The 11,591-nt window shown below is 38.9% G+C and overlaps 1 protein-coding gene across 3 annotated transcripts; it reads right to left on the bottom strand.

The window, feature by feature from the left end:
- Positions 1-154: 154 nt before the first annotated feature.
- Positions 155-4,052, bottom strand: LOC121777538 (zinc finger protein CONSTANS-LIKE 10-like). Of its 3 annotated transcripts, none has more exons than XM_042174826.1 (5): positions 3,814-4,052; positions 2,807-3,344; positions 1,147-1,365; positions 767-1,056; positions 155-652 (listed from the first exon to the last, which is right to left on the bottom strand). In XM_042174826.1, exons 2-5 carry the CDS (start codon positions 3,320-3,322, stop codon positions 523-525), a joined length of 1,155 nt encoding a protein of 384 aa, XP_042030760.1. In that variant the 5' UTR covers positions 3,323-3,344; positions 3,814-4,052; the 3' UTR covers positions 155-522. The 3 variants fall into 3 exon arrangements, with proteins under 3 accessions (XP_042030760.1, XP_042030759.1, XP_042030761.1); XM_042174825.1 differs by having other exon boundaries at positions 2,807-3,349; XM_042174827.1 differs by lacking the exon at positions 3,814-4,052 and adding an exon at positions 2,286-2,352 and having other exon boundaries at positions 2,807-2,946.
- Positions 4,053-11,591: the final 7,539 nt, after the last annotated feature.

Raw genomic sequence — 11,591 nt, forward strand, 5'->3', positions numbered from 1 at the left:
TTGATGTATTTCCTGTTGACGGTACACCACATGGTAAAACTAATCGGAGACACCATCTTTCCGACTACACGTCCACCTCTCGTGACGTGGATGGCGCACATGGAGGAGAGGGAAGACAAAGGAATACGGGCAAAACACGAGAGAGCAAGCAAGAGGCGAAGAACCCGCAAAGTACATACCATGATACTCTAATTTACATACAATGTAGGGGTTTTGGTTTCAGATTACAGTGTGTGAGCAACAAAACAAACTACATACTTCAAAATCCATTGAAGTGGGGAGCCTGTGTACCACCAAAGAGCTGCCTTTTTTCTGAGAAAATGAATATCCATTTGCCTCTTTTATGAGAAAGAAAGTACCATGCCACTCGGTCTATCTCTAAGAATACAGGCGGCAGGAACCTGTTCGTTGTGAGGTGGTTTGAGGCATCTCCATCACTTCAGTCTCCTGCATATCAGGCCTTCAAATACATCTTTTTTAGTTATATTTCAGGCTTCAAATACATATCCTGAAATTAAGTATTCATTGGCTTTTGATCAGGTCCAAAGGATCATAATCGTACGGATCTCCAGCTTTTACAAAACGGCCCTTCACACGCTTCCTGACATCAGCTCTTTCCTTGCGTGAAGCGTACCTTATTTTTTTATCAAACCTGTCAAAAGGGCAAAGCAGTTCCATAGTGAATTTAGACTCAGCAATCAAATTGGTTCTTACTTATCACATCATAATAGAATAACTGAAGCAATTGTCGAGTAACTCCACTTACTTGCGAGACTTCCTTTTCTCTTTGTATCGTAACACTGCATCGTCCCTGACAGCTGATGAAAACTGAACATCATATTGATGTTCCTCCATCATTACTGATGAAAATCCTCCATTCTCAGGGAGATCTCCGATGTTGCACTTGGTTGTCTGGCCTGAGAAAGAGATTGAGTGGGTAGATTGTGCTGGTCTTGGGACACAATCATTTGAATCAGATTTACAGCTTGTCATGGACTCGACTGATAATTGATTGCTGCAATCCTGCTTCAATGTTCCAACCTTCGAACTTGAGGCCTGAAATTATTTTTCAACAACAATGTATAAGATAACAAGTCAGGCCAGTAAAAACATCTCATCATGAAATAAAAGAAATAGAAGGCAGACCTTTGCCGTCACACCCTTAACATTGCATTCATTGTCATACATATCACGCATTCCATAAAAGCTATCAGCTCCACCATTGTCAAAAAATTGTTGTGTTTCATCACGAGATTCGTCAAAAAGTGCTTCATAGTCGTCTAAACTCAACTCAGTGTCTGAGATATAAAAGTTCTGGGAGGGAGTCTCATGAGTGGGTCCAGGATCTTTCTCTGGCGGACTAGCCTACATGATCAAGAAACAGGTGCTTAAAAGTTGGAAACTGCAAGAGTGTAAAATTGAACGGACTTTAAAATTAAAGGCAGCAAACTCAAATGATGAAACGGACAAGCATAAGAATAATCAAGTAAATATGCTGCCAACTGTAACAAGTACTATAACTGTATCCTTTGACCCAAGCTATATGATTTTGACTGAGGGGGTTACACAGGAGCAAAAGATATTCTTGAATTCCAAAACATATTTGGAAGAATTTGGGGGTTGTTCCACAGAAGGATCCGTCCTTCAGATAAAGAACAGAGCACAGGGCACACAGGAGCGATGAGGTAAAAATCCAGGGAGATGTGGCGCACTATTGTTAGTGCTTACAGATTTCGGATACTTTGGTAGCGAGGGCATAGTAGAATTAAGAAGAGAAGAATGCAGTGAGATCAATTAAGAAGATATTACCAACTCTAATTAAATCATAATGCCTGCTGCTACTTATGTTAAAGAAGTAGGGTGGCTAAGTTTAAGCACTTGTTATTTCTTGGACCTGCACTTTGGAAAAGTATTATACTTATCTTTTATAAGGGTATATGAAATGGTATTGCAAAATCGATAGAAATTTGCAGTAAGGATTACAAATCATCGATTTCTTGTTTTTTGTGATGCCTATAAGTTATGTTATACTATTATTAAAAGCTTCTAATATGTGGATACAAACTTAGGGAAGTTGAAGGAGTCAGTTCTTTCCGAGTCAGTAATTGGGAGTACTATAAATTATTTTCTTTGATCAATCCTACAGCACCCTAGTTCATTTTGAAATCCTTTAGAAATTTATTTATATTTCAAGCCAAGAGAAGAATCGGTGGAAATGGTTCTAGTGAGGTTAAAACAAGTGCAGAGGTTAGAATTAATAGTATAAAGCAAGGTTAGTAACATACCTTCATGAAGCTTGGCTCAACCAACCTCAGCAGCAGCCAAAAGAGCATGAATGCAGGGGAATCGGACCTATTATACATTAAGTTGAGACTAGATGATTTCTCTTTTGTAAATTAGAAGAAAAGGAAAGTAAATAAGCTAGTACCAAAAATAGAATGATGAATTTAGGGAAAAATAATAAACTGATTGTGGAAAACATGCACTGTCCTCTTCAAGGACTTAACGTGAAGAAGGAAATAGTTCTAAAACTTCTGAAGAGTTGAGATCCTTCGAGAATGAAGAATTACAAATGATTTTTGTACATTAGGAGAATTAAAAGAGAAAGATGTCTAATCTTAAGCTGAAATCTATAACCCAACCAAAGCTAATAGCTTAAGTATAAGCAGTCATTTTCCAAAACAGTATAATGAGGAACCGTTTCCCCTACAATGCCGTTGGTGTGCTGAGCAAAAGCTCCAACTTTGTTCCTGATGTATTTCAAACTGAAAATTAAGTACTGACGAATATCTAAATCACAAATTACCTTCAGGTTCAGAGAATCTAGTGGTCCTTTTCCATCAAACTGCACAGCATCGGGAGCTATTATTTCTATACCAGTATCTTCTGTACAGCAATCCGCATGCGACAACTCACATCGGGAGGGACTTTCTTCTCTTTCTTCAAGTCTCATCGGATCTGGTTCAGGATTACTAATTGACTTATCAACAGAAAAGAAGGACCAGATCCTTGAAAAATCAGCTGCCGAAGGGCAGCCAGAATACAAATTTATCATCTCTCTCTTATGCTCAACATCTGAAGCCGGTACAGCAGCATGGCCAGACCAGTTGCAGTCTTGACAAAGTGAGGTGCTCTCTTGGATGCACCTCGTTATCGCAGGCTGAGAATGGCATCTTTCACATAAAAGCGTCCTCAAGTGGCGCTTCGAAATAGCATTTGCAGAATGAACATTCCGATCACAGGATAAGCACAAACAAGCAGCATCAGACCTACAATGGATTATGGATCTTTGCTCCCCGCAAAAATCGCATAATCGACCCATTAGAGTTCACTGCTGCAACTCTCTACTCTGCAAGTAAATTTCACCACATCAATTACTTACCGAATCCAAATAATCTACCTAACTCAGATAGAAATGAAGTTTAAAGCAAAAAATCACATAATCAAAGCTTTACTTTCATGTTTGTGCTTAGCTAATTACAAAAATATAGCAAACAGATCGTATTAATACGCAACTAGCACCGAATAAGTTTTCTTCGATAAAGAGCTGGAAACTTTCAATTGAAGACGTTCTTAGTCTAAAAAGCAAAGCATCAAACCGTAAGCAATCAGTTCTTCAGCTGAACACGTTAAACAAGAGAAGAAAAAACTCGTGTTCTCTCGAATCAAAGCCAGATCACCACCAAATTAAAGAATAAAAGAAGAAAAAGTACAATAAATCAAGCAATCGTCGCAAATCAGCAAGATCCTTGACGAGAAAAGAGATTTCCTAGCTCAACAACAATTAAAAAACGAGAGAGTAAAGCAAATTACCAGCAGAAGCAATTTAGGAAGTCGAAACTAGGAAAAAAGCGGTTCCTAGGAGCCGGAGGTGGTGAAGGAGGAGCGATGATGGAACTGATAAGGCGAAGGAAAAGGTGAAGAAGATAAGAGTAGCGTTGGGCAAATGGAAATATCCCTTTTCTGCACTTTTTGAATAATTTATTACCACTTTTATTAATCGCAGGGAGCGCGATATTTGTATAAGTCGCTGTTTCGTTTCAAGCTTGCTTTGGTATCCGACTCTATCCCGCTCTCTTTAATTTATATTCTACTATGAAACCATATGACTCCTTACTTTAAATAGATATTTTTTCTTGAGTTGCACTTTTGTAGTAGATATTTTTCTTCTTCTTTTTCTAGTTGTAGCTATGAAGATTTTATTTGTTAGATATTTTTGCTATTTCTCTTTACTCTTTTTCTTTTTTTTGGTTGGAGCCTAAAATCTACTCCTCCGTTCCATAGTAATAGAGTCATTTTTCCATTTTGGTACATTCCATAGCAATAGAGTTATTTTTTTTAGTAAAAGTCAACACATTTCTCCACACCTACTTTACTCTCTCTTACTTTATTCTCTCTTCATCTCTCTACCTTTTCATTTTCCACTTTATTCTCTCTTTACTTAACTCACCTAACACAATTTTCTTAATCTCCGTGCCGAAAAGAAACGCCTCTATTATTGTGGAATGGAGGAAGTACATTGGAAGGTTCACTCATTAGGCAAGAGTGGTGGTGGTGGTGGCGGCGGTTACGTGAAGGATGCTGTGAAGTCTCCATCATATACCTAATCATAGAATTGTCTAAGGCAAGGAGTGGATACCGCTAATTTCAGGTGGTTTCATGTAAGGATGTGAGACGGTCGTGACAGAACTGGAAGTGGCGATTTTATAGCGGAGTTTGAACTGGAACTGTTGTTTAGGATTCGAATTGAAATATATGTATATTTGTTGGAAAAAGGAAGCATAAATTGGCCGCCTACTTTGAATGGAGTAGAGTTCCTAAGAACATTTATTTAGTGTAGAGTTCCTAGTATAGTATGTTTCCAATACACATTTATTGGGGCACTTCAAGTGACTCTAATCTTCCTATAAATACTAGGGAGATAAGCTTTCGTAAACAGACAATTGGAATACATCATTTTCCTTTCTACTCTCTACTTCCAATATGCAAATTCAATCTTCCTAGACTTCTCCCGATTACTATCTTTAAGAATATTGTATCTATAAGTCTGATTTTGGTTCCGGATTTTTGAAATCATAATTGGTGATATACTGAATATTTTAGATCAAACCTAAAGTCAAACAAAACAATTGGAAAAACTAGAAAGTTTGTGAAAAATAAAAATAACGTTTAAAATGAGAAAAATCGATGATTTTGAACCATCTTCTTTGTTCAGGCGGTACTCTCTGGTGGAGGTGAAATGTTATGTGCTTTTATGCTCAACTGTGCTATTGGTGTGAGTTCTTAAAATGCTAGTTTGGCCTTATGGTTATTTAGATGAAGGACGATCATGGTATATAACTTGGTATATGGCGCTCTCTCTTCTTTTTGTTATTACTTTCTCTTTTTTTTATCTTGTTTTATAAGAGTGCATAGACTTAGCTGTGTTATTTTTCTCATGATGCTCTATAGAAGGTTAGCCTTTTGACATAAAATGATAAAAAAAAATCACTAATTGTGTGCATATTTAAAAATGAGCATTTTTAGGTAAGAATAGACAGTAACCATACTACTACAGTACTACTATATTTTGTTTCGAAATTCATGAGATTAGTACTAGTAGAAATAAATTAGATCAGTAATTTAGTACACTAGCTTAAACTTTATTATTTTATTAATGATGTTATTCATAAATTACGAATATATCTTCATTATAGTTATTCATATTATGTTCAGGTAACTTTTCCTTTTCTATATACTGATATTAGTGATATAATACTCAAATTGTCTTATTTTATTTGTTTTTTAATTTATTTTTCAGAATGTTTTAACAAGCTTATCATTTAATAATGACTAGATAAAGTAAACTGTATTAAGGCCACGCGCAACGCGTCACGCGGGTGGCTCGTAACCCGTCACACCGGGACGAGACGGCGGCGAGACGCGTTGCAGCATCCCGTCTCATCCCCAGCCCGCCGAGCGTCCCGTCCAGCCGAGAAGGATGGCGAGCCGTCTCGCCACGAGCCCGCGCGACGTGGCGCGCTCCGGCGCCATGCATGAAGCCCACTCGCCGGCCCGCGAGTGGGCATCGTCACGCTGACGCAATAAATATTTTTTTAAATTCAAATTTTAAAAAAATAATAATAAATAAAAAATCAAAAAACTGTAATATTACCGTTAATATTACCGTTTTTTATTTTATTTTTTACTCTATAAATACTCCTAATTCATCCTTATTTTACACACAAATACACATCTATTCTTCTCAAATCATCTCCATTTCATCTCCAATTTTCATCTATCCGTCTCGCTACGAGCCCGCGCTCCGGCGCCATGCGTGACGGCCACTCGCCGGCCGGCGAGTGGGCATCGCCACGCTGACGCAATAAATCATTTTTTTAAAATTTGAATTTTTTAAAAAAATAATAAATAAAAAATCGAAAAACGGTAATATTACCGTTAATATTACCTTTTTTTTAATTTTTTTACTCTATAAATACTCCTAATTCATCCTCATTTACACACAAATACACATCTATTCTTCCCAAATCATCTCCATTTCCTCTCCAATTTTCATCTAACCTCTTATCACAAAATGTCCGTCGACGGAAACTCTGGCGATGGCGGCTCCGGTGGGCTTGGCATCAACGTGTTCGGCGACTAGGGGGCATGTACAATGTCCTGGTTGGTGGTTTCGGTTCGTCGACGCCGTGCACCCAGGGTTCGTCGACGCCGGGGGATACCAACCACCCGGCGTCGACGAACCCTGGTATTCGCAGGGATTATCCCAGATTCGGGAGGATTATTCGGTTGAACCCACTCCGGAAGGAGGCCGAGGCGGTGGAAGCTCCAGAGCGGAGGCGGACAAGGAGGAGGAGGATCTAGGCCGGCATTCGTACAGCCCCAAGGAAATGCTGCTGTGTACAACGCCTGGATCAGCGTCTCGTACGATCCCATCATCGGGAATCAACAATCCCGGAAGTGCTTCTGGGAAAAGGTCACCGAGGCCTACCACGAGATTAAGCCGAAGGGGTCCCGACGCCGCACATTTAAGATGTTTCGCTCTCACTTTGAACGAGTCGACAGAGATGTCAAAAATTTCTGCGCCATCTACAAGAGTGAAACGACTCATTACCAAAGCGGAGCCACGGGAGCTGACATTCTAAGGTCGGATTTGCGAGTCTACTTCGACGACACCGACAAACAATCCAAACATGTCGATGTTTGGGAGGTCGTCAAAGACGAGGAAAGGTGGGTCGGCGGTGTCCGGTCCAGCTCGGGCTCGACCTAAAAGCGCACGAATCACACGACGGGTGGCCAATACTCGTCTAGTGAGGGCGGTTCGGGCAGCGCCGCATAAGAGTTTGCCTCGCAGGAGGTTGAGGGCACGGCAGACGATACCGGGGGTCCTCCCGTGGGCGCCGTCGGCCTCAAGGGGGAAATGCGGCGAAGGTGGCTAGAGGGAGGAGGGGCCGAGCCGAATCAAGCCAGGCGGGCCCCACTGTACTTTTTTACTATTCATGGGCCTCAATGTACTTTTTTACTTCATCTCTTAACTAAGGGACAGAAACTGGAACCCTCCATCTCTTATTTGTCCCTTAACCGTCTCTTAAATTACTATTTATTCAATTTCATTTTTATTTTTATTTCCAACAAATTCAATTAATAAAAACATACTTCATTAAATAAAATAAAATTACAACATAAAATTTATAAAATCCTAAAAAAATTAAAAATATATAATTTAATAATTTCCTCCGCCAAATTTTGCCCAAATGTGCTCCATTAGATCATCTTGGAGTTGGGCGTGGGCGGTAGAGTCACGTGTCCTTGCCCGAATAGACAACCGTTCTTGTATAGACGGATGCACTCCACTGCGAGGCGGACTACTTCCGGGGGCTTCAGGGTTGAACCAATTTCTCGACTCAGGTCCTTCGTCTTTGACAATCATGTTGTGCAAGATTATGCACGTATACATGATGTCGACCATACTCTCCATGAACCACGCATGAGCCGGGGCTTTGATTATGTTGAAGCGCGCTTGGAGAGCCCAGAACGCCCTCTCCACATCCTTGCGAGCAGCCTTCTGCTTCTGCGCAAAAAGAGTCTGCTTTGCGTTCACAGGCCTGTTGCACGTTTTCACGAAGGTTGGCCACTTCGGGTAGATGCCGTCAAGTTAGTACCCCATTTTATACCGTCGGTTGTTAGCGATGAAGTTGATGGCCGACGCTTTACCATCCAAAACTTCGGCGAAGAGGTTGGATTGGTGGAGTACGTTTATGTCGTTGTTCGATCCGGGGACCCCGAAGTACGCATGCCAGATCCATAGCCGGTAGTCGGCAACGACCTCGAGTATAACAGTGGGGTGGGTGCCTTTGTGGCCGCTAGTGTACGACCCCCTCCACGCCACAGGGCAATTCTTCCATTGCTAGTGCATGCAATCGACGCTGCCAAGCATCTCGGGGAATCCGTGCACTTCTTCGTGAAGGTGGAGCAGAAACTGACAATTTGTCGTGCTTGACCTCCGGAGAAATTCGTCGGTTAAGGCTGTCCGGACGCCTTTGCAGAATTGGATCAAGCACATTCTCCCAGTGCTTTCTCCAATGTGGAGGTATTCGTCGAAATCATCCCCCGTTTGTCCAGTCGCAAGTTGATGGATTGCTACAGTACATTTCTGCAGCGTCGTGTGGCTGGGACGGCCGACGGCGTCGAACCTTTCTCGGAAGAACTCTTCCTGGGCTGCCAATGTATTTGCGATGTGGAGAAATAGCGGTTTCCGCATGCGGAAATGTCGACGAAAGTAGGTATCTCCCCAAACCGGGTTATCGCAGGAGTAGTCGCGGACTAACCTTGAGGCGGCTTCCTCCCGGTTACGATGGATGTAAGTTCGGGAGCGTCTTTGGGGCGGCGCGGCTTCCTCCGCCTCCCGGCGTCAATCTTTTTCAAGTGTTTCTTCCATTATTCAACACATTTGCTCGTATAGATCCATTAAATCGATTAACTTTGGGGGAAGAATAAAAAAGTTGATTTGAGATGAAAATTGGAGTTGAAAGAGAGATGATTTGAGAAGAATTGATGTGTGTTTGTGTGTGAAATGAGGATGAAATAGGAGTATTTATAGAGTAAAAAAATAAAAAAAATAAAAACGGTCGAAAACGGTAATATTACCGTTTTTCGAATTTTATTTTTATTTATTTATTAATTTCGAATTTTTTTAAATATGTATGGTTTAATACCAACTGTTGTATAACTCTTGACTATACCTTATGAGATTAACTTTGGTTCACAGAGACATCACAACCACATTCCCTATAGCTTTGTATTTCACTCTCAAGGTGATGATACCTAAGAGTATTGCGGTTTGGAATTCAGACGCTCTGTATAAGATCTGCTAAATGATGTTGGAACATTTTAATATGGTCCAACATAATAGTCTAAAGATTGTATAATATTTATGACTATTTATTGATTGACCCGATTACGTGATCTACTAAGGTTATACTCCCTCCGTCCCAGAGTATTAGACTCACTTCTTTTGGGCACAGGAATTTAGGAGGTGGTATTTAAATAGTTAAAGTGGAGAGAGTAAAGTATGAGAGAGAGAAAAAGTAGAGGAGGGAAGAGAGAATAAAGTAGGTGGATAATGATGTAAGAGAGATGTTTTTTTGCCAAAAGAGGAAATGGGTCAAATAGATTGGGACATCCCAAAAAGGAATGCGAGTCTAATAGCTTGGGACGGAGGGAGTATAATTTATAGGGTCAATCGATTATCTATAAAAGTATGAGGACCGTTGTGCAGATACTACTTTGGATAACTTTAATTTTGTTATGGGTGAAATTAAAGTTATAATAAAGTTATGGACTTATTCTCTAAATACATGGTTATGGTCCCCAAGTGCAACCTATAAATAGGTTAACAGATTCCCATTCCTGTTAATTTGACGTATTTTCAAGACTTACAGATTACAGAGAATCTGTGAGAACAGCGTTGTCACTTGGAAGATTAATTTCCATACTTTAGAATCATCAACAACATCATGAATCCAAATCCATGTATGCTTCCGCTTTAAGTTTATCAATCTTATTCAACATGTATGATTTGTGTGATGAATTATGTGAATCATTAATTTGATTCCAACAATTGGTATCAGAGCCAATGCATGTTGGATCGAATTGATTATTCGATTACTATTAATTTTCGGATTCTGAGTTCTTATTCTGTCCTGCTTGTTCGACTTTGATGAAGAATTCTTTTGGATTCAATCAATTTTTGTTCTTATTTGTTACTGCACGCAAACCATGATGTGATCGGTTTATAAATTAAGAATTCAATTACATGACTTGATTACATGTGTGCGATTAATTGCGTTTTTTGGTTGAATTTTTATTCGGTGGAATTCTTCTCTCCGGACTAATTTATAGTTGGTTCAACAATTTTGTTTGAAGAAAAGCTTAAGTGAAATACGTCAAAATTTTGCCCAAAATCTTTCAATTTTATTTGCAGTTTTGATTGGATTCTTTACATTAAAAGTTTTCGTCAATCTTTAAATCTGTTTTGATGCGATTCATTCATCAATTTCGAAATTTTGGTAAAATCATGTGTCAGATTTTTGGAAAAATTTTGGTGTTCTTGAGCACCCTGTATTTCAGTTTTTCCGTTGGTTGTGGCTAAATTCCGGCAAACGGCGTAGGCGCCAAGTCACCGATAATCGTCGCGTCAGTTGTGGCGGCGAAACGGTGCATCTGTTTGTTTTTTTATTTATTTTCCAAAATTTAAATTGGGCCACAAAAGATTTTTTTTTAAAACAGCCGGTAACTGCTAATAATTTTTATGGCTCAACTATTTAATAACTAACTTAAATTGTTGGTTATTTTTCAAAAGCCGCAACTTACGGTTTCTTTTGGGCTTATTTAGGTGCAATTTTTACTTTATTTAAATTTATTAATTGCTTGTAATATAGCCCGAAATTAAAAGTGAAACAATTAAATTATTTAATTGTTTTAATTATTAAGTAATTAATTAAATAATGACTTAAAGCTTTTGTTGTCTATTATTCCAAATGAATTAATTAAAGCATTAACTCGCCAAAGTGGGCTCTGATGTGTAGATTAATTTTATTTGGAGTGTAGAGGTTATTTGTATACTTGAAATACATGCGAATAGTTAATCGGCCCAAAGGAAGATTGTTATTTGGCCGTGTTTCTTGTGTACTTTGTGGTAATAATATGAGATTATCCTTAAGTCATTGTGGACACTAAGTCGGCCCAAAGGAAGACTTATTGTTTGACAGGAAATGATTATCTATATTTGATTACTACGTATTAAGATGTCACTTGCGAGTTATTAGTTTTTAGCTATTTACCATTTTATTGAGAGTAGTTTACCTATTCAGCAACTTTTTCATCTTAGTTATGTCTAACTTTATATCAATTTTATACTATGAAAACTCGACTATTAAAATTTTTTTATGAACAAATGTAATAAATCAATGACTCTAGTTTATTGTAATAATAAGGTAAATTAAGAATCATGATAGTCTTAATAAAATGAGAAAAGTCAATAGGTGTGATCGATTAATATGAATTTTGTCTAGCCTCACTTTTTGCCCAAT

The sequence above is a fragment of the Salvia splendens genome, chromosome 18, assembly GCF_004379255.2.
Source record: "Salvia splendens isolate huo1 chromosome 18, SspV2, whole genome shotgun sequence".
NCBI lineage: Eukaryota > Viridiplantae > Streptophyta > Magnoliopsida > Lamiales > Lamiaceae > Salvia > Salvia splendens.